This window comes from Protopterus annectens, chromosome 12.part0 (assembly GCF_019279795.1).
Source record: "Protopterus annectens isolate FY-2018-M chromosome 12.part0, PAN1.0, whole genome shotgun sequence".
In the NCBI taxonomy this organism is placed as follows: Eukaryota; Metazoa; Chordata; order Ceratodontiformes; family Protopteridae; genus Protopterus; species Protopterus annectens.
In genome coordinates, this window is record NC_056746.1 from 790,792,939 (window position 1) to 790,820,417 (window position 27,479).

Genomic DNA, 27,479 nt, shown 5'->3' on the forward strand with positions numbered 1-27,479 from the left:
CGTCAGGGGTATAAAACAAGCAGCCAACGCCATTTTCTTCAGTCTTTCTTGCCGCACGGTGCCCGAAGCAGAAGCATTTCGCAAGTGCTTGTCGGCCGACTCCTGAAATGTTTGAGTTTCAGAACCGAAATCTTCACTAAAGCTAAGTACCCCTTGGGGAAACTGTTTTCTTGCTCCATACCGATGTCAGAAAAAGTTAATAATTGTATTACTTGTGGGAAGCAAATACCTCATAAGGGTTTCCATTTATACTGTATTCCTTGCCTAGGCCCTGATCACAACATGCCTGGCTGTCGGTTTTGTGCTAGATTTAACCAACGCACTATTAAGTGTCGGTATATTTTTGCCTCATAGTATTTTGGAAACAGATTAAACTATCCAGAAATGTCATCGGACAGCAATCCGACTACCGGAGTACATAAAAACGCAAAGAAAAGGACAGAGACAGACAGTCGAGGTCCAAAACTGATGACGAAGCTTCTCCTAACCCAGTCGCCGGTTTGCCGGTACTCATTGAGGCGCTTTCGCAGCCCCTGATACCTGCTGCTTTCGAGTCGCAGGCCCCTACCGAGACCCATGTGGAGTCCGGCACGCCACGAGATGCTCAAAGTATTGGACCCACAGATGTATCTCCCTCGGATGGGTCCGGAGCCACTGAGCAGGCACTGGCTTCTGAGGGTGTGTTCAGGCCTCAACATTTTTATATCAAACCGACATCTGCAAAACCAAAGACCAAAGCAACTTCTAAAACTAAAAAAATGACGCATGAGCCACGTGCACAGGCCGCTATGCCTAAAAAACAGATGATCAAAATGGCTGAAGACCTTATTACCTTGATCAGGGGTTCCCATCTCCCTCCTGATAAGAGGCCTAGGCAAGACACTGATTATGAATCTTCAGATCAGGTTTCTATTTCTTCTGATTCCTCTTCTGATCAGGAATTATCTGATGCAGAGGAGTCTATACCATCTGCATCACCTCCTGAGGATTATTCATTTGGAGAAACCTTGCATACTTTGAGGGAGCATTTTCACTGGGAGAGTCAAGATTTCTCAGAATCAGAAAAGAGGCTCAGGGATTTCCTTCTTCTCCCTCAGCACAGGCCTTTAGCAATACCCCCTGTTTTAGACATTGTGGATGATGTGTTTTCGGAGTCAAGCTTGACCCCTGACTCCTTACCTCCGGCTCCCAGCAAGCCTGACAGATATTACAGGGTACGTGACTCTCACAAATTTTTATTTAGAAACCCTTCTGCTGATCCTGAAACTATTTCACAGGGTCCAAAGGGAGTTAAGGCCTCAACAGGAAAAAATCTTACCCCCCTGACAGAGATTTAAGGGCACTGGATAGATGGGGAAAAAAGGTTTATACATCTGCAACCTTGGCAATTAGGGCCTTAAACTGCCAGTTTCATATGCTCAAGTATCAACAACATGTTACGGGATTGCTGAAACAGAAAATTGTGTTGATTTCTGAATGTGCAGAAAATAAAGAATTGCAGGAATTATTGCATGCAGCTGAACAGGTTGGAAAGCATACTTTGCAGTGTGGTTTTGACTCCTTAGAGGCCTCCTGCAGGGCCGCAGTTACTGGATCTGTGATTAGGAGGCATGCCTGGCTAAAAGAGCAAATTTTGCCTGATCATGTTAAAGCTAAATTACTGGATGCACCTTTACAGCATGATACTCTGTTTGGTATTAAGGCAGAAGAGGTTTTAAAAAAAAATGGAAGACAAAGCTAAGTCTATGCAAACTGTAAAAGACTTCTTACAAGTGCAGCCACCAAGATTCAGTAGACACTGGCCTACAATAAATTGGTCCTTTCCTGTGTCAGACAGAGCTCAAAGGGGCAAATCCAGACACCCTAAGGGTTCCAGATACCAGGCGCAAGATTCATACAGGTCAAAGCAATGGGGCGCTTCTACCTCCAAATCTGGAGGAGATAAAGCACATACCTACAGAAAACAGTCCCAATGACTTCCCTCTGCCTTCACCAAGCACTTACCTTTTGAAAGCACCCTTAGGGGGATAATTAGCACTTTTTGCTCAAAATTGGCAGTTAATAACCCAGGACAAGTGGGTGCTAAACATAGTATCACAGGGATACAGATTCCATTTCCATACTCTGCCAATGGCAAATGGTTGGCTGGATCTGCCAAAAAATCAATGGGCAGAACCACAGAAACAGGTTACGTCCCTCATGGATATGGGGGTCATTCAGCCAGTACCAGAACAGGTACTTTTACTCAAGACTGTTCTTGGTACCCAGAAAGGACAAGGCCTGGCGGCCAATACTGGATTTATCGATTTTGAACACATACCTGGACATTCCAAAATTCAAAATGCTGACTTTGCAGCAGCTTCTGCTCATGCTGGGCAAGAATGTTTGGCTGGTGACATTAGACCTGAAAGAGGCATACCTGCATGTCCCAATAAGCCAATCATGCAGAAGATACCTCAGATTCAAGGCTGGCTTAATGCATTACCAATTCTCTGCACTGCCCTTTGGCTTATCTACTGTACCCAGGGTCTTTACAAAGTGCCTGGCACCAGTAATTGCTTTCTGCAGACAAAGAAGTATGCAAATTTATCCTTACTTGGACGACTGTCTCATTCAAGCAGAGAACAAGGGCATTCTTCTTCAACACCTGGCGTTTGTGAAAAGGCTTCTAACATGCCTAGGGTACACAATAAACGAAAATAAATCACAACTGGTACCCTCACAAAAGATAACATTCCTAGATGCAAGCTTGAATAAAACTGCCCAGATGGCTTACCTCACGCCAGACAAGCAAAGGCAACTGACTACTTACTTCAAACTGATGGCAACAAAAACCCAGTTATCTGCAAGACAAACTCTGCAGGCTTTGGGCTTCATGGCATCCTGCATCCTACTGATTCCATATGCAAGACTGCATAAGAGGAAACTTCAGTGGTACCTAAAAAGTTTATGGAGTCAACATTGTCACAGTCTGGAAACAATGATTCCTCTCATTCCCTGCCTACATCAGGAGTTTCTATGGTGGGCAAAGGCATGTCACCAAAACATGGGACTGGCCTACACTTTACCCCCTGCCAGCCAAACCTTAACAACAGATGCATCAGATTATCCCTGGGGGGCCCACATGGCGGGAAGATGCATTCAGGGCATATGGACCCCAAAACAAATCTACATGTCAAGCAAAAAGAGATGCTAGCTGTTCAAAATGCCCTGACAGCCTTCAAGGACTTACTTCATCCAGGACAACTACTCATAAAGACAGACAACACCATGGTTATGTGGTATATAAACAAGCAGGGGGGCACTCACTCATACCCCCTTTGCAGATTAGCCGTGGCACTGTGGGACATAGCTTTGACTTACCAAATACATCTTCAAGCTCAGTTCCTGCCAGGAAAACAAAATACTCTGGCAGACGATTTATGCAGAAACCTTATGGACCCTCACGAGTGGAAACTAGATCCACACGTCTTCAGCATGATAACAAAGAAATGGGGGAACCCGGACATAGATCTATTTGCCTCTCCTCAAAATTAGTTGTGGGGATGGCATTATATTATTTATAGTATTACACAGAACAACAAGGGTGCAGGTGAGTCTCATCACATGGGGTAGGCTTTAGCTAAAAATGGCCACAAGGCAGGTTAGCCTAGTACTAATCTATGAATCTATGAACCTATTATCAGTTGAAAAAATTCTGCACAAGGACTTATCACAGACAAGCATGGAAAGTGGACGTCCTATCCTTCAGTTGGAAAAAACAAAAATCAGTTTACGCCATCAGTTTACACCTTTCCTCCTCTGCCTCTTCTTCCCAAGGTCTTACTAAAAGTCAGACAAGAGAAGCCAAAGATGATACTAATTGCCCCAGATTGGCCCCGCCAATACTGGTACCCAATCCTAAGGAACTCGTCTCAATACCCAGCTTGGACCTTACCTCAGAGACCTCAACTACTGTCCCAGCAAAACAATCAGATCTTGCACAATCAAATCCAGACATTGAACCTGGCAGCATGGCTGATCATGTAGTTATACAAACAACACCTCTCAGTAAAGCTGTGATAGATGTCATTTTGGAAGCCAGAAGGCCTAGCACTAGAAAATCTTATGCTGATAAATGGAAGAGATTTTGTACTTGGAATCAAGCACAAGGAACTGCTACAGCAGAACCAAATATTACTCAGATATTAAAATACTTGACTGAGATGCTTGACAAAGGCCTATCTTTCTCATTAATTAAAATCCATTCCTCTGCCATTTCGGCTCATTACAATACAGAGCCACCAATCTTTTCTCATCCTTTACTAAAGCAGTATCTTAGAGGAGCCAAAAATTTAAGGCCTCCTAGAAGATCACCAGTACCTGCATGGGACCTCAATTATGTGTTGGAAAAGCTCACCCTGCCTCCATTTGAAGCAGCAGCTACTACTGATATAAAGTTCTTATCATGGAAAACAGCTCTGCTACTAGCAATTACTTCAGCAAGAAGAGTCTCAGAGCTACAGGCCCTCATGGCTGTGGAGCCTTTTATCATATTTTGAGGACAAATCTTTCATTTATGCCTAAGGTGGTTGCCAGTGTGGCTCTTAACCAAACTGTTCATCTGCTAACCTTTTATCCAAATCCGCAGAACAAGGGGGAGAGAATTCTCCATTCCTTGGACGTACACAGACAGCTAAGATTCTACTTGAGCAGGACTAAAGCTCTAAGAAAAACTGAGCAATTACTAGTGACATATGCTGCAGGATCAGAAGGAAGGGCTATTTCAAAGCAGACTATTTCAAAGTGGATAAGCCACTGCATTCATTTCTGCTACTTACACCATGGCAAACCTGCGCCCAAGGGCATTAGGTCTCATTCCACCAAAACTGCAGCTACTTCAGCAGCCTTTCTCAGAGGAGTACCAACCAAAGACATTCTAGAATCTAGAGGCTGCTACTTGGAGTTCTATTCACATTTTTACAAAGCATTATCATTTGTCTCTGTACTCTAAGTCCAGGGCAGGCTTTGCCACTGCAGTTATGCAGGGCCTTATAGCCGCACCTAATGTTGTTTAGCTCCAACTTCCCATCCATAGCTTTGGGATTCTACCCAAATGTAATGACTGCAACAGTGAAACACAAAGAATATAGTACAGTTGTCTACACTTACCATAAATGTAGATGTTCGAGTGTATTCACTGTTGCAGTCCAGGTTACCCGTCCGCCATCCCCCTTTCATTCTGGATTTTATCTTTCCTTCTCTATCTTCTACAACCTATGTGGTGTATTTGCTTGTAGATGAAGGTACAGTTTATATTGATGCATGTATACATAGTTTTTATATATATATTTTTGCTACCTTTTTGGGGGCACCTGACATCTGGGGCAAGAAAAACTAAAGAAAATGGCGTCGGCTGCTTGTTTTATACCCCTGACGACCTGACGTCATGGAAGAGGAGACAGCAACTGACACAGGACCCAAGACTTTGGAATTCAGGCCGACTGAGGGCAACCTGCCAGCAGATTACCCAAATGTAATGACTGCAACGGTGAATACACTCGAACATCTACATTTATGGTAAGTGCATACAACTGTACTTTTCCTCTGAGGAGCAGAATTTACCCTTATCTACCTATGAGGATTCTGATGCAGAGGACTCTATTCCCTCTGCTTCCCCCCCAGAGGATTTATCTTTTGGTGAAACCCTGCATACTCTTAGGGAGCACATTTGCTGGGAAAGCCAGGATTACTCTGATTCTAAAAAGAGGCTTAGGGATTTCTTACCCCTGCCCCAGCACAGGCCTTTAGCTATCCCTCCTGTACTAGACATTGTTGATGATGCCTTTTCTGAATCTAGCTTGGCCCCTGACTCTTTACCTCCTGCCCCCAGAAAACCTGATAGATATTACAGGGTCCCTGACTCTCACAAGTTCCTTTTTAAAAATCCTACTGCGGACCCTGAGACCATTTCACAGGGACCCAAGGGCATCAAGGCTACTACTGCCAAAAATCCTACCCCCTCTCATAGAGACTCCAGAACGCTGAATAGATGGGGTAAGAAAGTATACACTTCTGCAACTGTGGCCATTAGGGCCTTAAACTGCCAGTTTCATATGTTAAAGTGTCAGCAGCATATCATTGGATTGCTTAAATAGAAAATGATGTTGCTTCCTGACTGGGCTGCAAATAAGAATTTACAGGAGTTAATGCATTCTGCTGAACAGGTTGGAAAGCATACTTTGCAATGTGGTTTTGATTCACTAGAGGCATCTTGCAGGGCTGCTGTTACTGGGTCTGTACTTAGAAGGCATGCTTGGCTTAAGGAGCAATCTTTGCCAGATGATAAAGCTAAATTGCTGGATGCTCCCTTAAATCAGGATCACCTGTTTGGCAACAAAGCAGAAGAAGTTTTTTTAAAAGATGGAGGGAAAAAGCTAAATCTATGCAAACTGTTAAAGATTTCCTACAAGTACAACCTCCAAGATTTAGTAGGCATTGGCCCTCCAAGAACTGGTCTTTTCCTGCCTCTTCCAGGCCTTCTCAGTCCAAACCCAGAACCAGCAGAACACCCAGGCTTCAGTCCCAGGGTACGCACAGGACTAAACAGTGGGGGGCTCCCACTTCCAAATCAGGGAGTAGTAAGACTCCACCCTATGGTAAACTGTCTCAATGACTTAACCTTAAAACTTCCAAGCACTTCTCTACTGACTTATCCTTTGGGGGAAAGATTGCTCTGCAGGCAAAAAACTGGGAACTCATTATCCAGGACAAATGGGTTTTAAATATAGTTTCCCAAGGATACAGATTTGACTTCCACACATTACCAATCCCAAACAGTTGGCCAGATCTACCCCCAAATCGGTGGGCAGAGGCTCAAAAGCAAGTACTCTCTCTCTCTCTTAAGCATTAAGGCTATTCAAACTGTACCAGAAGAGGAAAAGGGACAGGGTGTCTACTCAAGACTTTTCCTGGTACCCAGAAAAGACAACTCTTGGTGTCCTATCCTGGACCTTTCTATATTAAACACCTTTTTGGTGATTCCAAAATTCACAATGCTAACTCTTCACCAGTTACTTCCTAGGTTAGGCAAAGATGCCTGGCTGGCAACACTGGATCTAAAAGAAGCCTACCTGCACATCCCATTCAGGGAATCTTGCAGAAGATGCCTACGCTTCAAAGCAGGCTACATGCGCTGTCAGTTCATTGCACTGCCCTTTGGCTTATCTACTGCACCCAGGGTATTCACAAAGTGCCTAGCTCCAGTCATAGCATTTTGCAGGCAAAGAAATATTCAGATATACCCATACCTGGATGATTGCCTAATTCAGGCAGAAAGCCAGGACATACTTTTGAATCATCTGGCATTTGTACAAAGGGTGCTAACTTGTCTGGGGTACACTACAAATGAAAAGAAATCACACCTGGTACCCTGTCAACAAATTATATTCCTGGCAGCAAGCTTGAATACAACTTCCCAGATGGCTTTCCTCACGCCAGAGAAACAAATTCATTTGACAACTTACTTCAAACAAGTGGCCACAAAAACCCTGCTATCTGCAAGGCAAATTCTACAAGTCTTGGGGTTCATGGTCTCCTGCATTCTTCTAATTCCATGTGCAAGTCTGCATATGAGGAAACTACAATGGCATCTAAAAAGCCTATGGTGTCAACATTCTCAGGAAGCAATGATTCCTATCATACCTTGCCTACGCCTAGAGTTCCTTTGGTGGGCAGAGGCCTGCCAGCAAAACAAGGGACTACCATTCTCACTACCCCCTGCCGCCCAAACCCTAACAACAGACGCATAAGACTATGCATGGGGCGGCTCACCTGGCAGGGATGTGCATTCAGGGCAAATGGAACCCAAGTCAAATTCACCTGCATATTAATGAAAAAGAAATGTTAGCTGTACAGAATGCACTGACAGCCTTCAAGGAAAACATTCTTCCAGGACATTTAATGGTAAAGACGGACAATACCACTGTTATGTGGTACATAAACAAGCAGGGAGGTACACTTTCCTACCCCCTCTGCAGACTAGCCATGCATTGTGGAACACAGCCTTGAGCTACCAAGTGCATCTACAAGCTCAGTTCCAGTCAGGAAAACTAAATACACTGACAGACGGACTAAGCAGCAACTTCATGGACCCACACAAGTGGAAAGTGGAACCAAGAATTTTCAACATGTTTTACAAGCAAATGGGGGAGCCCAGATATAGACCTGTTTGCTTCGCCCCAGAGCTATCAGTTGGACAAATTTTGCACAAGGACTCCCCACAAACAAGCTTGGAAAGTGGATGCTCTGTTCTTCAACTGGAAAAAACCTATCAGTTTGTCTTTCCTCCTCTGCCTCTGCTCTCCAAAGTACTACTAAAGATCAAACAAGACAAACCAAGGACGATTTTGATTGCACCAGACTGGCCACGCCAACACTGGTACCCCCTCTTGCGCAGTGTGTCACTAGTGGCCCCATGGCACCTGCCTCATATTCCTACCCTGTTGTCTCAGCAGGAGAACCAGATTCTGCACCCTCAGCTTCAAACACTGAACCTAGCAGCCTGGCTAATTACCTAATCTCTCCTTTACCATCCCTCAGTAAACCAGTGATGGATATCATTTTAGAGGCAAGGAGGCCTAGTACTAAAAAATATTATGTTGAAAAATGGAAAAGATTCTGTGCCTGGAACCAGTCTCAAGGGATGAGCACAGCAGTACCCAATTTACCTCAGATTTTACAATACTTAACTGAGATGCTTCACAAGGGCCTGTTTTTCTCCTCCATCAAAATTCACGCCTGAGCCATTTCAGCTCATTATAACACAGAACCTCCCCTCTTCTCTCATCCACTGCTCAAGCAGTTCCTCAGAGGGGACAAAAATTTAAGACCTCCCAGGAGAGCTCCAACTCTAGCCTGGGACCTTAACTTTGTCTTGGAGAAGCTCACTCTTCCTCCTTTCGAGCCAGCTGCTACTGCAGATTTAAAATTCCTTTCTTGGAAAACAGCTTTCCTTTTAGCAATCACTTCAGCAAGAATGGTATCTGAATTACAGGCCCTTATGGCAGTGGAGCTCCTGTTCGATTCTTGGCTGGAGTGCCTTCTGTGTGGAGTCTGCATGTCCTCCCCACGGTCGAGTGGCCTCCGAAAGACATGCGTGAATGGGCGTGCCTTCGATGAAGGTTGGGCGTCGGGCTGGCAACTCGTCACCATTAAAAAAAAAATTACTACCAATCATTAGCGGACCGGAGTTCCACTGTGGCAACCCCTAACCGGGAAAAGCCGAAAAGACAAACAAAAACAACATGGCAGGTGGAGCCTTTCATCATCTTTCATGCAGACAGGGTGCCCCTCTGGACCAATCCCTCTTTCATGCCGAAGGTGGTATCCAGTGTGGCCCTTAATCAGTCCATTTATTTGACAACCTTCTTTCCTAATCCACAGAACAAAGGGGAATGGATACTGCACTCCTTAGATGTGCACAGACAACTTAGATTCTACTTGGACATGACTAAACCTCAAAGGAAATCTGAACAACTGCTGGTGGCATTTGCTGCAGGGACATAGGGGAAGGCTATTTCAAAGCAAACAATTTCTAAATGGATAGGCCATTGCATTAATTTCTGCAATAAGCACCATGGAAAACCTATCTCACAGGGGATCAGACCCCACTCCACCAGAGCTGCATCTACCTCTACAGCCTTTCTCAGAACTATCGCCCCATAAGCCTGACTAGTCTAGTCTGTAAAGCTATAGAGTGTATCATCATGGAACTCATAAACAAAGACATTGGGAACCTCCAGACACTGGACCCTACCCAATTTGGCTTTGTTAAGGGCAGATCTTACCTCTTAAACCTAGTTGATTTCTTTGAAACAGGTACCAAAGCCATAGATGAGGGCAAGGTAGTCCACACAGCCTACCTGGACCTCGCAAAAGCCTTCGACACAATACCCCACTCAGGCATCATAAATAAGCTTACCAGCTTAAATATCAGCCCCTATATCACACAATGGGTTGCAAACTGGCTCAGAGATAGAACCCACATGGTCAAAATCGCAGGTGCCATGTCCGAATCCAAACCAGTTACAAGTGGCGTCCCACAGGGCTCAGTTCTGGGTCCTCTCTTGTTCGGTATATACTTCTCTGAGGTTCAGGCTAACACGGGGGGATTATGGCTGACAAAGTTCGCAGATGACTGCAAACTGGGGGCCATAATCGAATCTCCAGCTGACACAAGCATCCTCCAAAAGGGTCTCACAGAGACGGATGCTTGGTGCCAGAGCCACAGCCTCAAGCTAAATGCTAAAAAGTGCATAGTCATCCCATTTGGGAAAAACAAGGTGCCCACAAATTACCACATAGGTGGTAATCCATTAAGTATGGAAGAAGTAATTAGAGATTTGGGGACCAACGTAGATAGTAATCTCTCCTTTGATAATCATGTTGCCAAAGTGGTTTGAAAGACCTTCTATATAGCCCACCTTATCACGAAAGGGTTCGCATCTAGATCAAGAGAGGTCATTGTGCCCCTCTACTCGTCACTCATCAGGCCCATAATTGAATACAATGCCCCTTTTGGGATGTACCTTACCGACACCTGCAGCAACTGGAGAGACCCCAAAAGTACCTCACCAAGAGGATCATGGGCTACAAACAGATGTCCTATGCAGCTCGACTAAAGAAACTCCAGCTCTACTCAGTTGCTTACCGCCTACTCAGAGGTGATCTATGCCTGACGTACAAAGCTATGTCAAACCCAGAATTAATGGACATGCTCCACCTCAAAAAATCCAAGTCCCTTAGAGCTACACTCTCCAGGGACCTAAACCTCAGCACAAAAATAAACATGCTGGAGGGACAGATTAATTTCCCAAAGGCTCCCCTCACTCTGGAATAGAATCCCAGTTCATGTTAGACATAGCCCCTCGCTTACCCTCTTCAAGCAAAATTTGGACGCGTGGATGGGAAATTGCAAATTCACCCCTGGGATCTCTCCTGTGTCCCTGCTAGACAGAGGCACAGTAAACTAGTCTTAAAAGGGTACCTTCTGTGACCTACTTTACAGAGGCACACAGTAGGCTAATCTAATAGGGAGGCGGAAGCCAAATACACTCTGGCTAGGCTTATAAATGCCCTAGGGCAGATAGCCTAGTATCTACCTATGAACCTATCCCTACCAGGGGCATCCTAGCGGCTGCTACCTGGAGTTCTGTACATACTTTCACCAAGCATTACCATTTGCCAATTTTCTCTAAATCCAGAGCTGGTTTTGCCACTGCCATTTTGTAGGGCCTTATAGCTGGTCCTAATCCGATCTAAATTCCTTCTCCCATCCTTAGCTTTGGGAATCTACCCAAATGTGATGACTGCAACAGTGAAACATGAAGAACATAGTAGAGTTTTGTACACTTACCATAAATGTAGATGTTCGAGTGTATTCACTGTTGCAGTCCTGGTTACCCTCCCTCCAGCCCCCTTACTTCTTTTGGCTATACCTCTACTTTCCTTTACTATGCTTAAAAAGTTTTTGGTGTATTTGCTTTTTTGTTGGAGGTATAACCTTGTATATTATAGATTTAATTGCTTCTCATTAGGGGGGCACCTGACATTTGGGGCAAGAAAAACTGATGTAATGGCGTCGGCTGCATGTTGTATACCCCCTGACGACCTGACATCACGGAAGAGACAGCAAGCGACGCAGTACCCAAGACTTTGTTAATCAGGCTGACTGAGGGCTACTGTAAGCAGATAACCCCAAATGTGATGACTGCAACAGTGAATACACTCGAGCATCTACATTTATGGTAAGTGTACACAACTGTACTGTTCCAAGTGTCTGTCTCTTGTTCTTCCCATCATATAAGACACTTCCAAGCAGGGTCAAGGCTTATTCTGCAAGGGCCTTGGCTTCCTGTATGGCTTTTTGAAAAGGAGTGGACTCTAAAAGCATTCTAGAAGCAGCTGCATAGTACTCTACACATACTTGTACAAGGCATACCTCTCAACTGTACCGGATTCCTCAGCAAATACCGGTTTTGAGGGCAAAATATTAGGGTGCCACGAATTCCAGAGTGGCCCCTTTATTTTTCGAATTTCCCAGGGTTTTTTTAAGTTTTTTTTTTTTTTTTTTTTTTTGACAGATTTGTTCCTAACGTCATCACGTGCAGGGTGTGTGATGACGTCAGCTGTCAGGCAGCCTGTCAGAATGGTATAATTTACTTTAACTTGCTGCAGAGTCAGACTATAGGACAGATTCGGTTTGCAAGTTTATTCAGGCAGGTAAGGCACTGCTGCATGTGCAAGAGAAACAGCAGTCTTTGTGCTCTTCTTTAAGTTTATTAAGTTATGGCATGTTTCTGTTTAAGCTTGAGCTTCTGTATTGTTATTTGTTAAGCCAGCAGGCTCTGTATTTGAAGTTACGGCAGGCTTCTGGTGTGTTTTTATGCATTAGTTTATGAAGTTATTGCAGGCTTTGTGAAATGTTATTGTGCGAGTCATGCAGGTGGTGAGGATCCTACAATATAAGTTACTTTAAATTTTATTTATGGTTGACTTGGACGTCAGCATATAAATCATTGCTTCCGTCCCACCCCGTTTATGTAGCATGCAGTGAGAAAATTGAAGATGTGACATAGTGCTTTTTGAAAAAGTTCAGTAGAGTAAGCAGCAGTTTCTTCTCTAAACGTACTCCTGGGCCATTTCCTCCGTTCGTGCCTTAACAGAAATTAAGGAGGAGAGCAGGAATGCATGCACCAGGACTGAAATGGTCAGATTTGTTATCAAGTGTTAACGTTAGTACTGAAAAACTAAAGCTGGACTCTCTTGGTGAAAGGAGATGAAATAAAATAAGGTATTTAAAAAAATACAGTATTCTTAAGTTTGCCACATTATTGCACTGTGTCTTCTTGACAGCAGTAGCACTTTAGTTTAACTTCTGTAGTGTACTTTGTAATTATCGTGTGGATGAAATGCACATCAACAGGAGGGTTTGCTCTTGCGCAGTACAGTGCATATGAATGCACTCTTTTTAACTACTTCCCCAAAAGTTGAAAACCTAAAAGATGTGTTTATTATATGCAGTCATGTTTAATTCGTCTTGTATATATGCAAGCATGCCGTACAGTATGTATGGATGTAATCGTGAATGAAACATTTTCACTCTCCATAGAGACAGCTAGATATGCACATGAATACACATATAAACATATCCCTGACGATAATTATTTTATTAACATTTTGTGGTAGGAAACTGCTTACAGTTGTGAAGCACCAGTGTAGATGATTAGACAAACTAGCCAGTGTGTATTTTCATAAAATTGCTCTGCTGTTTGTTAAACTGTTTCTGAAATTAATTTATCAAAGCAGCAAGGAATCCATCACATTAAAACGCCCTGCTGAGCAGTTTTCTTATGCAATTCCTAGTTCCTACTTCCAAGTAGGCAATGTCAATATCGTACCATGGTCCACAGACTTTCCTTTCTGAGCAAGAACAGTAAAAACAAATCACAGGAGCTGCCAACACTTGTCCTTTGAAAGTATATTTTGATCACATTAATACTTAAAAGAGAATACAGTCCTCTAAAAGAGCACCCAAAGCTGGACACTTTAAAAAAAAAAAAAAACACTGGTGCACTGTTTTAGTAGTTTCTGCTATTTGATATCATATTGGGATTTTCAGACCAATAAATATAGTATGGTGCTGTTATTAAGCTGGAAATGCTCGCTGTACTAAAGTAACAGTATGTTTGCCATTTCTCCCCGTTTTCTCCAACAGGATTCAAATACCTAAATAGGGAACAGCCAGCCAGAATGATCTTATATGAACCAAATTTACATATGCCATATCCAGGACAGTAAGCAGTATAACATTGTTAACCCTAAAGTTATATTTTAAAAGGTGTGTACAAATAATTTAAATGTTTGAGTTACTACATCCACATCTTGTGAAGTATAACTCCTTGGCAATCGTTACTCCAGGTGGAATTTCTGAAGTGAATGAGTTTTATATGCATTTTAGAGGGTATGGAGAACTGAGAAAGGAATTTGTGTTTGTGTGTGTCTGTGTGTGTGTCTGTGTCTGTGTGTGTGTTCCGGCAAATCAGTGAGAACTGAATTCACTAAATAATGATAGCCATTTAAGTTTGTCTTCCTATCTTTCAGAAAATGCATGGTAACAGAAAACATTTTATTCTAGGAACTTTTCTAAAATTATATAAGCAATGTTTAAAACATGTCCCTGGTTGTTGGCCCTTTGTTCCCCCACCCCAATAAATTTTGGCTTTTACCTGATTTCTTGTGCTGCATAGTTCTTCGTGGGAGAGAAGTTTACTGCTGCTTATGCCAAGTCTGTTTGCATTAGTAACACAACAGGTAGAATACTTCCTTTTGATGTAAAAGCTGTGGGTTCTACTCCCACAGTATGTAGATGGATTACTGTACTGTGTTGTACTTTTGAAGGGGGTGAATGCTGCAGTCCTGAGAATGTCCTCTTTGGCGAAGATACGTAGTAACTATGAACGTGTTATCAGTTTTGATTATCAGCGTTTGAAATGTGATACCCCACAATTCCATTGGAGTGGGCGAGGTTACATAATTTTGTATGCAAATTTATGTTAATCAGTGTACAGATTTGTACCTATTTTTCATGGGTCTTTGTCCAGATTTTTGATGTTTCCAGGTTGAGAGGTATGGTACAAGGCATTACAAAATAGATTCTTCTTCCAGGTATAGAACAAGCTTTGCTTGGACCATTCTACTGTGGCTTCTGAACCCTCATCCTTCCTTCGGAAATGGCGTAAGCTTTGATATTTTGTCAATACTGCAAATGCTACTGCAGCAGTGATTATGAATGATCATAGAGTTGTGTTAAGTAAACTTACCATAACAGTAGCTGTTTGAAAAAAATCACTACTTTAGTAGCCGTTCCCTCCCTCCACCCCAGTTTTTGTGTTTGTTTATACCATGGTAAGGATTTGTATTTATAGTCTCCCTTTTTTCATTTGTCAAATCCTGAAAGCTTTTGTGCCCAAGCTGATGGTTTCCTCCACTTAGGAGGCTCATGCAATCAGCAGCCTGGGCACATGTGGAAGGAGCTCAAGGATTTGCAAGACTGGCCAGCTGTTGTATCCTTGGCAGGATATAAGCTGTACAGCTTAGGCTACTACAGTAGTGATTTATTCTGTCAGCTACACTTATGGTAAGATTACTAACACAGTTGTACTTTGTCAAAGACATCTATATTTTTGTACATCGTAATATTTGGTGAAATAGAAAGAAAATGCATAATTGTAAAATTGTGTGTTTTCCTTATTTTTTCAGGGAGACCATGGGTTTGGATGTTTGTAATAATGCTATTGAAAAATTGACCATTCATTTCAAAGAACAGCTGACTGAAACTGTAAGTGATATGCAAGATATGTTTGCTTCAGAATATGTAACGTTTTAATTGCTTTATTTTTAGTTGAACAATTGTTGATGTCTCTTGGTATGGCATTTTTGTCTCTTGCCTTACCATGATTTAATAAGCAACTTAGCATGTATATTTCTGTATTGCATATTTATTTTGTTGTGTATAAAGCTGATATGGTGCAAGTATTATGATTTAAAATTCTTGTTTAGCACATAACAAAAATAACATTTTTCATCCACCACTTATACTGATTTGATGGCATTATGGCAGTTCCAGAGTATTTACTCTACTGAACTGGGAGTGCTACTATTCTTCCAACATTTTCACAAAGAAGCATGAGAAGGAAGTCAGCAAAGGAAAATGTGAGACTTAGATTAGGGTTGTTGGATTTGGTACTTAATTTTGTATAAGTTATCAGTTTTATGCAGAAAAGTAAGACTTAGGTTACAGAAAAGCATGAGGTAATTATTTCTAGTTGTCTTTTATAAAGCTTGAGGTGACCATTTTAGCAAAAAGCTGGAGTAGGGTGTTTTCAAAAATAGTGGCAAGGAATAACCCATGATGTGATTTCTCCTTCACTGTTTTACACTTTACAAAACTCAAGACCCTAAATGTATTGCATTTTGAGGTTGCAGCTGCCAAAATCTGCACCGATTTGTATTCTCTGTGTGTGCAAGCCAACAAAACTCAAGACCCTAAATGGATTGTATTTTGCGGTTGCAGTTGCCAAAATCTGTGCCGATTTGTATTCTCTGTGTGTGCAAATGCTTTTGTTTCCTCATTCAAGTCAGGACTTAACTGCTACATTTACAAGTATTAATACTCCCTTGCACTGCTTTTGTCTTTATCATGCCATCATACCATTAGTGCACGTGTCATCCCTTCCTAGCCTGTCTGTTAACATTGGTTATTCTTTTATAGTGGAGTGTTTCTGATTATCTTCTGAATTAAATCGGTAACCATTTGAAGTGTTGGAACCTGCTTTAGGAAGTTTATTTTATTTATTTTGAATTTGTGAACCAGGGTAGAGCACTGATTGCATATGAACTCATTTTAGTCTGAGCCAGGGAAAGCACAGTAGTTACATGACATTACATACAGAGTGAATGACAAAGTGCAATATATACATGTATTATATGCAAGGTGACTATCATAGTTGGTTTGAGGGAATAGAGGCATAGGTACATGACAGTATGTACAGATTGAGTGAAAAAACAATATATACATGCATTACATGGAGAAGTGGAAATCAGAGTTGGTATGCTGAAAGAATTGCAATCAGAAGGAGAGTGAGAGCATGGTATGCAGACTGAAGAAGAGAATGCAAAGATTAAGTTATATGACCAGAAAGACAACAGTTGCATTTTCCTAGAGTCTTGAAATGTGCTTTTATGTTTGAATGGAAAATGGGGTTAAAGGAATGATCTTTAGCAAAATAAGAGAGAGATTCCCACAGTTTGGGACCAGGGACTGAGAAAAGTGTGGTCTGCTCAGTGAAGTCTAGTTTGAGGGGTTTGGAAGAGAGGACATGAGTGGTTAAGATGTCTAAGGTTGTATATTGGTTCATTTCTGAATAGTCTGGAAGCTAGTGGAGAGAAGGCGTCATTCCTGATAAGTTTAAATAGTTGAGGGGCAGATAGAAAGACAGCACATTGCTTCACAGGTAGCCAGTTAACTTTTTCAGTGGTTTTGCAGTTGTGTTCATTTCTTGGAGAGAGAGTGATGAATCTGCAAATGGCATTTGAAATGGACTTGAATGGTGGATACATTTCTTTTAGAAGCTGCAGCAATTAGTAGGAGACATTATTCTAGCTAAACTAAAATTAAGTCCTGCAATGCTGTGACTGAATGGCTGAAAAAAAGGATTTGACATGTACTAAGTTCACAGTGGCCATTTATTAGAGTATTCCCATCTCTCTGAAGTATGGCAATCTCTAAGTTATTATATATAAGTGTTGGGGGGGGCGCTTGCTCTTCTGCTGTTTTTGTCTTTATTTTTTTCAGCAAGTCGGTGCTTAGCTTTACAGGTGTTGACATTTCAATAGGGAGCCATTAAATCATGCTGAAATACTAGGAAAGACTGTATTTGTTTTTTGTTGTAATTTTACTTTTTTAACTTTATTTAGAGGCTTACAGAGGGTAATGTTCCTTTTTTAGCCAGTTTATTTGTCCCTATACTTATAAAAATATTTAGCTTTTTACTTCGTGCATTTGCTCACATAATAAATGCTGTTATCAGGCAGGTGTCTTACCTTCTTGACACCCCATCTTACAAAGCTATTTCCAGAGGAGGAGGTCTTCCAAAAGAACTGGTCATAGTCTTCTTTTGTTGAGTACCACACCATTCAGATATGGTTTCCTTCTCTGGAGGATCCCAGCATTCTTCTTGACTTGCATTTGTGATGCGACTATTTTCCACCACCCTGAGCTGTTGCTAAGCTGAACCACCTTTCGGTTACCCCTGAGGCAATTGTGGCTGTCTTTGCTATCCCTTGCACAAAGTCTTTCAATGTTCTCATTAGCTTTAAAAAGAGACAACCAAACTTTTTTCTCAACTCGTAGAAGCATCTGTACAGGAGTCAGCACCATATTCTGTAGACGCCTCTCAAAGAAATGTTGCACATGAGCCATTGCATCTTGTCTTTCTTAATTGCTTTTCATTTGCCCACTTGCTGTGCCCTTTAAAAAATGTTTGTTTCATTTGCTTTTATTCCTCATTTTCAAGAAACATTGCACTTACAAACTCCATCTCTTACCTGACCATCTCTTACCTGACAAGAAGGCTGTAAATTCCCCAGCAGTTTGTTTCTTATATTTGATAATAAGACCTCCAGCAATTAACTCAACACCTTGTTAATCACGCTTGCAGCTCTAGTTGTGGTGACCAACTTATCCCATTCAAGAACAGTACTTGAGACAGAGAACATACACAGAGCTTTTGTTAAACCGTAACTTAATTGCTGTACTGAACTAACAGTATTCAGTGCCACAGTTTAAGTGTATTTAGTTTTAATTATGTTTGTTGTCTGGGGTAGTGCATTGATCAAAAGTGATCATTTTCAGAGACAGCCTGTGTGAAATAATTCACAGAAAATAGTTGGTATATGAGAAAATAGGTAATACAGTAATTGTTAACGTACTAGCAAAGGCCATCAAGCAGTGTTCAGCTTGTGTGTATATCAGGTTGTAATTTCACAGCAGTATAATTCCACAGTTTTAAAAAGTGAGTAATTGAATAGGCAGAGGAGAACAGAGTAGAGAGACTGGGCGATAGCTAGGTTACATGACCCTTTTTGAAGCAGGTATGTTTGGCTTCTTTGATGAGTTTTTAATGTTGACAAAACTCTGGTTAAGATGATACTTCTGTCATTTTGTTGGGAAGAGACCTCCAGAGAGCAGAGGGACAGAGTGAAGAATTAGTGATTAGTGCATTTCAGACTGGTGGAGCTTGGAAGTAGTTTGCAAGTGATTCCTGATGTTATGTTTTTTTTCCCTAACAGTTTTGATAAAAGGGCATGAGTATGTTTTTAGACTAACTTTAGAGTTGTATACAGAGTAAAAGGTCATCTCTCTGTTTTATGGGGGGTCATTTGGCTTTGGACACAGTGAGGCAGTAATGTTCTTTGTGGGGAGAATTGCTAATGAAACAGCACATTTTACTGGCAGTAGTTTTCTGAGTGTCTGATTTGTTTTTGGAGGCAGCAACAATTATAAAGCCATATCCAAGTTGGGAAAGGAGAATGCCTTTCCGTACAGCTGTTCTAGCTGGTGTACTGAGATAAGGAGAGCTTTGCTGGGCCAGAAGACAACAGGCAGGGCAGACTAAAACACACAAATGTCAAAGAAATGGTGATAGTAGTAAACGTTCTCAAATCACTAAACCCTCTTTCGACTGCAGGCCCTCTGGTTGTATTTACAGACAACACCACAGTGATGTGGTTCATAAACAGGATAATCAAATCATGCCCTTTTTACAGGCTAGCTGTGTTAGACAGGGAACTAGCATTTCAGCACAGTTTTTCCCTTCATTCTACCTACATTCTGTGAAAGAAAAACATTTTTGCAGCCAAGCCTGACTAGGACCTGGACAAACCCTCATGAATGGAAACCGAGCTGGGGATCTTCTAGGAATTAATCCAACTGTGATGAACTCTCAAATAGATCTATTTACCTTCATTCACAGCAGACAATTAAACAAATTCTTCTCCAGAATGCATTGCAAACAGGCCTGGAAGATGGATGCCTTCTCATTCTCATGATGGGCAATGCTCCTGTATGCCTTTCTGTCCTTTCCGCTGATAACCAGGGTCATTCTAAAGATCCAGAAGGAGCCTCCAAAGATTATTGTGGTGATTCCCTTTTGGCCAAGGCAACAGTGATTCCTCCTTTATTTTGAAAATAGCCAAGGGCAATTACCACAAGCCTCCTCTAGGAATGGACTTAGTCCCACAAAACAGGATTGATTGGTACCCCTCATCCTTCAACAACTTCAGCTGACTGCCTGGATGATAGAGGTTTGATACCTTTTAGACATCTGTTTTCTGAGGATTTCCATAAAGTATGATTAATTGGTGAAAAGGCAACAGGCCAGGGCTTCTTGTATATTGCAATTTGATGCCACTTGATGCTGATGCCTATGCTAATGTAAGACCAATACTGATCTTCTCAGGGAAGAATGCTGCTAAGAGGAACTATTTGCAAGAAATTGTTCAGCTTTACATGAGGGGGCAAAACGATAAATCAGAAAGCTGCACATCAGCTTCTGATAAGGTAGAGTCACACATACTGGTGTGTGTGTGCATAAGTTGCTGTATTTACAGGAGCTACACATTTACTTTTAGTATGGCTCTGAGAAGATATGCCTAGTTGAGGGCAAAAGTGTATCTGGAAGATTCAAAAGCTCATCCACTGGATACACCAGCAACCACTATGATCCTGTTTGGAAAGCTAGCAGATAAGAATTTGGAGATGTTGAAAAGAGGTAAAAACAAAGACTGCAGTCTAGGAACTCTTTCATGCATTTACACTACAATATTTTACAAAGTACACAGCACAAGAGAATTCTATAGCAAGCAGTTAAGTTCACAAAAAGTGTACACATGAAAACAAGATCATGTATCCTCTTCTCCTGCATCTTGTAGGATCATGCATCCTCTTCTTCTGCATTTTGTATGTACATTTATCATCAGCAGAAAAGATACTGGTGACCACAGCCTACTTTTACTCCTAATTCCTTTCCCCACTCATAGGCAGTTCTCATATTTTTGTGGTTGACTGGGAAAGTAGTGTTTGACAGAGAGATAATGTATATCATTTTAGAATGCTGTTTTGTAGAATTTATTGAGTGCTTTATCTTCCATTCCTCAGATTGCACTTTATCAGCTATAGTTCATGGTAGTTCTGGGTGATGATATGAGGTAGTACCATCTGTGCCAAGGAGAGTAGGGCAGTGCATGTGTACATATGCCAGTACAGATAGTGGGAGTTTTGTAAATAGTTTTATGTCATTTGATCACACTGATTTGTGCAGATGCTTGTGTTAAAAATACATCAACAGTGGGTCCTGCTAGACAGAAAAGAGATATACATGTATGTCAGACATTATTATAACTGATGAAATTTATATGTTTTAACAGAGAATTCTGGAAGGGAAGAGGTTACTCTTAGTCCAGCTAATTTTGAAAATAGTTTGAATATTATATTGATTGGTTTACACCATAAAGATTTTATTGTACAGGTCTGATTGCAGCCAGAGATAAAAATGAGTGGGAAAACTAGAAGTAGGAATTTTACTGTGTTGTCCTTAGGGGTGAACTAATTGCTACCTGGGAAGGGTGGAATTTTTTGAAATTGTTTGTAACTTTCAGATGCTGCAACAGACTTTAGCAAAGTTCTGGGTGTGTATCGTACCAGAGTCAGATGACCGGATGTAGTGTCATTTTGTAACCAGCACTGAAATTATTCTTTCGATATTAGTGAGAGAGATGACAGAACTCTCTTGGCAGCGCTTTGTTTTCTGGAACCTGACAGGAAAGATCTCTCACAGATATCACACACATCTTGCCGTGCTGTAGTAAGAAACCAACACACCTCATCTTGCCTTGCTGTAGTAAGCAACTCAACACTCATTATCTTGCCTTGCTGTAGTAAGTAACTTAACTAGGGAACATTAATTATGTAGTCAGTCATGAAAATGTAGTGTGATTAGTTAAGTATTGTTTTTCTGCATCTATGTGAATCTAACCAACTGTGTTATTTTTTATATCTCTTGTGATTGAAACTCTGGTGTTTATTGTAAGTAGATATTCAGTATTCTCATGTTTATATTTTATTATTTATTATTAAATATTTCTCTACCTTTCATTGTAGCTGGACTTTTAGAGAATACTTTTAACATCTTAAGAGTACTGATGCTTATTTTAGTGACACTGTGGCCACTCCTGAAAGCCTTGCTGCAGTGGTCAAACTCTACCATTTATATTAGTATTACTTTTACTCAGTATAATTGGGTACACTTGTAAGAGCCTTAGAGTAGCTGAGTGGCAGTGTAATTACCTTATAGTCTGGACAGAGGGGACACAGCTGGTAAATCTGTGCCAGCCTTTCCTAGATGTGTGTGTGTGTGTGTGTGTGTGTGCGTGTTTGTGTGTGTGTGAGTGAAATCAAATATCCAAATGTGTGCATCAACTACTTGGAACAGGGACACAGAGCTCCAAAGTGGTTGGTGCGGAGTCTTGTTTGTGGCCTAAAGAGGGAGAGTGACCAGCCCCAGGTCTGGAGTGTGCTCCCTGTGTGCCGTTAAGGGAAATTGTGCTTGGTGTAGAGAGCTACATCTGAAAATACTGTGTGTATCCATTTTTGTTCCTAGTGGCTGTCCCTCTTCAGTGTAAGTGGTGAGGATTGACACTCCTTGATTACTGGCCCGGAGTAGGGACAGTTACCTTCTAATGGATCAGTTTGTAAAGAAAAAGGGAGTAATTGGGTTCCACACTACCAGGAAGAGGCAGGATTTGTCCTAGACTATTTCTGTTCTCCAGGCCAGGGGGGGTCATTATCTGTGAACAGAGTTAAGAATGTGAACTTTAAAGGCCATGCTGCTCTTTGTAGAGCAGGTTTCATTCATGTTTTTTGTGGAAGTGGGGAATGCTTACTTTTACATGCTGATAACACCATATCACAGTACGTTTTTGAGGTTCCATGTATCACATTTGCATTTCAGTCTGCAACTCTCCCATTTGATCTGTCCACAGTCACAGAAGTAATTACAGAATATTAAACAGTGCTTTTGCATCTCATGAAGCAACAGGTAAACATTTTTCTTTACTTGGACAATTGCCTAATAGTTCTTACAAAGGAAACTTTTTTAAGCAGCAACATTTGAGGACTATTATAATGTTTTTCCAACCTCTGGTTGCATCTCTAAAAGTCAAACCTAACTTTCTACAAAGATCTGTTGGTTGCAGTAATAGATTCAGTAAAGATGGAAGTTTTACGTAAGACAAGGTGTAACAGATAACTGTTGTCATGTAGAAAACTTTTTAGTATCATCAATAACAGCAAGGCAGTACCTGGGATACAACATGTTGCATTCTGATTGTTCCCCCTGCAAGACTACAGTCCAGGAAAACTTAGTAGACATTTGAAGAGCACTCTAGGTTTTATTTCTTTTTTAGCTGTATCTGCCAATATGAGGAATATCAATCATCTTTGTTCTCAGCAGTATTTGACAATAGTTGACTCAAGCCATATATGCTGAGCCCACTATAGGGTTATTGACTTGTATGGGAAATATCTCTTCACATCAGCTATAAAAATGGTAGCAATGTCAGAAGGCCCCACTGTGAAATACATTAAACCTCCTATGTTGCAGGCGCTGGGAAATGTGCAAATGTCTTCGTAAGGATTTATAATTGTTCCAGCTCTATGGTTTTGAATGTCCACTGACTTTTCACTTTTTACAAGTCTTTAATGATGCATTCAGGCCAACAAAGTCAAACTGTATTAGTTTTAGATGTGACTTGTTTCAACCTTTTTATGGGTTGGTCAGTATAGAATAAGTGGATAGTTTGACTTTGTTGTTCTTAATGGATGATTAAAGATTTATAAAAAAAGTAAAATGTCAGTGGACATTCAGAAAGCATGGAGCTGGAACACTTGTATGCCTTAAGGTGTCATTTGCATATTCCCCATGAGCCTCTTTCATATGAGGTTTAAATTATTGCACATATCTGATATGGCTTAATGATAAATCACTTTGGCTATGATGTGCAGGGTCCTGGGTTTGAGACTTACAAAGGCTGATTATTGGTGGGAGGGGTGGCATAATGGTTAAGGTGTTTACCTTATAAAGCCAAGGTGCAGGGTTTGATTCTCACAAGGGGGAAATAGCTAGGCTTGAAATGGCTCACAAGGGCAGTTAGCCTAGTACTGATCTATGAACCTATGAACCTAAGATACTTTGGCTTACCTGGATCTTTTTGTTATTTTTGTCTGTGTGGCTTTTCGTGAATTAAAAGAGCATTGAAGTCTTTTCAGGACAATTTTTTTGCCAAGCACCTTCAGAATCAATACAGACAGTGCATTGAAGTATGTATTAGCCAAGGGTAGAACTATATTGATATATGACATTATGCGACAGGGGGCAGTGTTGAAATGGCAATGGGCAATCCAGCACAGTCTGTAATCAGCTTTCTGAGGTCTAGGCCATTGAACTATTTTTGCAGATTCCCCTCAACAGCTGTTTTTAGCTTGCAGATGGCAACTGCTCACCTTAGTATTTCACCAACTTGCCAACTGCTGGGGCTTGCTTAAAGTAGATTTGTTAGTTACTCATTTGGATGCTCAAAGTCCAAGAGTCTCCTCTGTAATTCATCACCTGGAGACTTGCAGGCTGAATGCCATTTCCTTTCCTTGGAATCATTATTTGATACATGTCTCTCATAGCCTGTAGAGAAACTATCCACCCTTCAGGAGACCTCTTGCTTATGTAATCTAGATACTGTGGATCACTTTCTCACTGCAACACATTCTGCTGCTAGCTGTATGAAGAATACATTAATCCGTTTTTGTTTAAGATTTGTAGTATTTAAACAAAAAATAATTGCAGGATGGCTGTGTGGAGCTTATAATTTTAAATACAAGTTGCATTTTCCATTAAGATTATAGTTATAAAACACTTAACTTACTTTTCCTCCAAAGAGATTATTAAATACAGAGGCTGCATGTTGCAAAACACTTTTTAGTTTTGATAAGATTTGTTTAATCTTTAAAAATATGTTGCCCCCTTCCAACCTAAGCTATGCAGTCAGGCTAGCCCACTAATTTACTTGTTTATCCAACCACATGTACCCAGTTTGTTAATTTGCTTACTGTTTGTTCATTGTGTAAGTGGACTGGTATAGTGACCCTTTTTAGCCATGATCCAAGTTCAAGTAGCAAAATATACATCATGGCCTTTCAATCAACAATATTATATATAAAATATGAGTACATAGCAAGATTCAGAAGATTGTAAGATGGACCCAGCCCAATTTGGTTTTATCAAGGGCAGGTCATGCCTCAACCTGGTGGAAGGTCATCAAAGCAGTGTATGAGGGCAAAATGAATCACACTGCCTACCTTGACCTGGCCAAGGCATTTGACACAATCCCTCACTTGGGCATTGTTGACAGATGTAAACGGTTAGATGCAAACCCTTATGTCACACAGTGGAAAGCCAGCTGACTCACAGACAGGACCCAGGAAGTTAAAATTGGAGAGTCCACCTCTACAAAGAGGCCAGTCACAGACAAGAGTCCCTCAGGTATTGGTCCTGAGACTGCTCCTTTTTGGCATTTACTTCTCTGAAGTCAAGACCAATATCAGTGACTTTTGGCTGACTAAATTTGCAGATGATTGCAAATTAGGAGCTGTCATTGAATCACCCACTAACACAAATGTTCTCCAGGAAGGGCTGGCACAGACAAACAACTGGTGCCAGAATCATGGACTAAAACTAAATGCGAAAAAGTGCATAATAGTATTCTTATGTAAGTCATCCACCCCTGGAAACTTGTCGTATTGACAATGCACCCCCTAAGAGTTGACCCAGTAATCAGAGAGTTGGGAGGACACACACACACAGTAATCTAGCCTTTGACAATAATGTGTCTACAGTAGTGAGGAAATTATTCTATGCTGTACAACTTATAAACAAAGCTATGGCATCTAGGCCCAAAGAAATCACTGCACCGCTCTATTCAGCATTCATCAGCCCTATCATTGAATACAATGCCCCATTTGGTATGTACGTAACCAGGCATATCTGACAGCTGGAATGTCCAAAGAGGTTCCTCACTAAAATAATACATTGTATAAGTGACAATGTCCTATGCTGACAGCTTCAAGGCCCTACCCCTGTATTCTGTCTCCTACAGACTGTTGAGGGGAAATATATGCCTGGCATACAAGGCATTGTCAAACCCCACTCTGATGGACTTCTGGCATATCTGCAAAACAAACAGCACCAGAATTATGCATTCTAAAACTTAAAGCTTGCTTGTGATATAAATAGGACCTGCTGGGGAGATGAACATATATCCCAAACATGCAGTTCAAGTGTAATTTGGACATTTGGATGGGGAACGTGAAATTCATCCCTGGTTTGGCACCTGTGTCTCTAATGGACACAGGTGGCCTGGAAACAGTTCATTTTTCAAGCCCCTGCTTGTAAATATTTCACCTCCCAAGCCCCTGTTTTCACTTCTCAAGGGTACCAGAACTCGTCAGAGATTTTTGATGCATGAATAGGCTTAAAAAGGCCCTTGTGGTCATTAACCTAGTACACACCTATAAACCTATGTGTGCAGATAGAGTAACCTTAAAGGAGAACTCCATCTCTCCTAAAGTTTAACTCAACCCTTAGGTTGCTATTTTCCCTACAGTATGGTTCCAGTGTTGTGTAGGTACGAAAAACCTGCTTGTACTTTATAAAACTTTCATTTTTTTGTCTTGAAATCGAGGGAAGGAAATTTTTTTTTAAGTATAACTTCTCACAAACTTCACAGAGGAATTTGTCTCAGCCTGCACGACATACCACAGATACAGAGAAATCTGTAGTTTAGCCTTTCAGGTACTGCTGATAATAACAGTGCAATTAGTCTTGCTGATGTCAAGAGCTTGATTTAGGGCAATGGCAGATAAATCTAAAGAATCCAAAGCTGGGTTTAAGCAATGTAGAGAGTGCGGCAGAAAATTGCCAAACTCTGATGGTCATGAATGCTGTGTATATTGTTTGGGTGCACCCCTCTTGAATACTGATTGTACTATTTGCCAGGGCTTCAGTAATAGAGCCCTAGTAGAATGTAGAAATAAACTTATTCTCAAGGTAGAATGCGAAACACAGAAATCCTCTACCAACTAATAAAACAGCTGAACTTTATAAATATAGTTGAAGTAGCAAACAAACACCAACTGTACCACAGCTAGAAAGTTTATTATAAAACAGGTAAGCGCTTTCAGGGATGTGCCCCTTCATCAGACAACTCACAAAAACAATTCATTCCTTGTGTAGTAGAAGCACTTGCTATCAATTAAGTCTTAAAGATACAGTGTTAAATACAAATGCTTTAAACTGGTCCACTCTAGTATATCTTGAATATGCATATATCTGGTTCATAGGTTCATGGATTGGTGCTGGGCTGGGTGCCCTTGTGGGCAATTTTGAGCCTAGCCAGTTGCCCCATGTGAGGGTCTAACCCTGCATGTTGCGTCTATAAGGTAAACACCTTAACCATTATGCCACTATTAACCATGACTCATACACATATGTGTTCTAATATTTATGAATTTTTGAACCAGATATATGCATATTCAAGATATACTAGAGTGGAATTGTCTGGAAGTTGTTTATCCAAAATTAAACACAAACCTAGGTTTGGTTCCACACAAATGAATATGATGTCAGATCGGGCCTGAATGAAACCAGGATTACTTTGAATCCCTCCACTTTTTTTTTATTCGCTTGATTTTACTAGTATCGCTACTCAAATGTTATCACAATTCATATTTCACAATTCATATATTCGTGCATCCGTATAGAAACAATTGC

General features: G+C 41.1%; 1 protein-coding gene across 1 annotated transcript in view; it reads left to right on the forward strand.

Annotated features, from left to right (window-relative positions):
- The window catches only part of LOC122816213, a 1,390,304-nt gene that overhangs the window by 1,113,953 nt on the left and 248,872 nt on the right, over positions 1 to 27,479 (forward strand). The window contains exon 9 of the mRNA XM_044088959.1: positions 15,301 to 15,379. Coding sequence (XP_043944894.1) covers positions 15,301 to 15,379 — 79 coding nt within the window. The remainder of the gene's footprint in view (positions 1 to 15,300; positions 15,380 to 27,479) is intronic.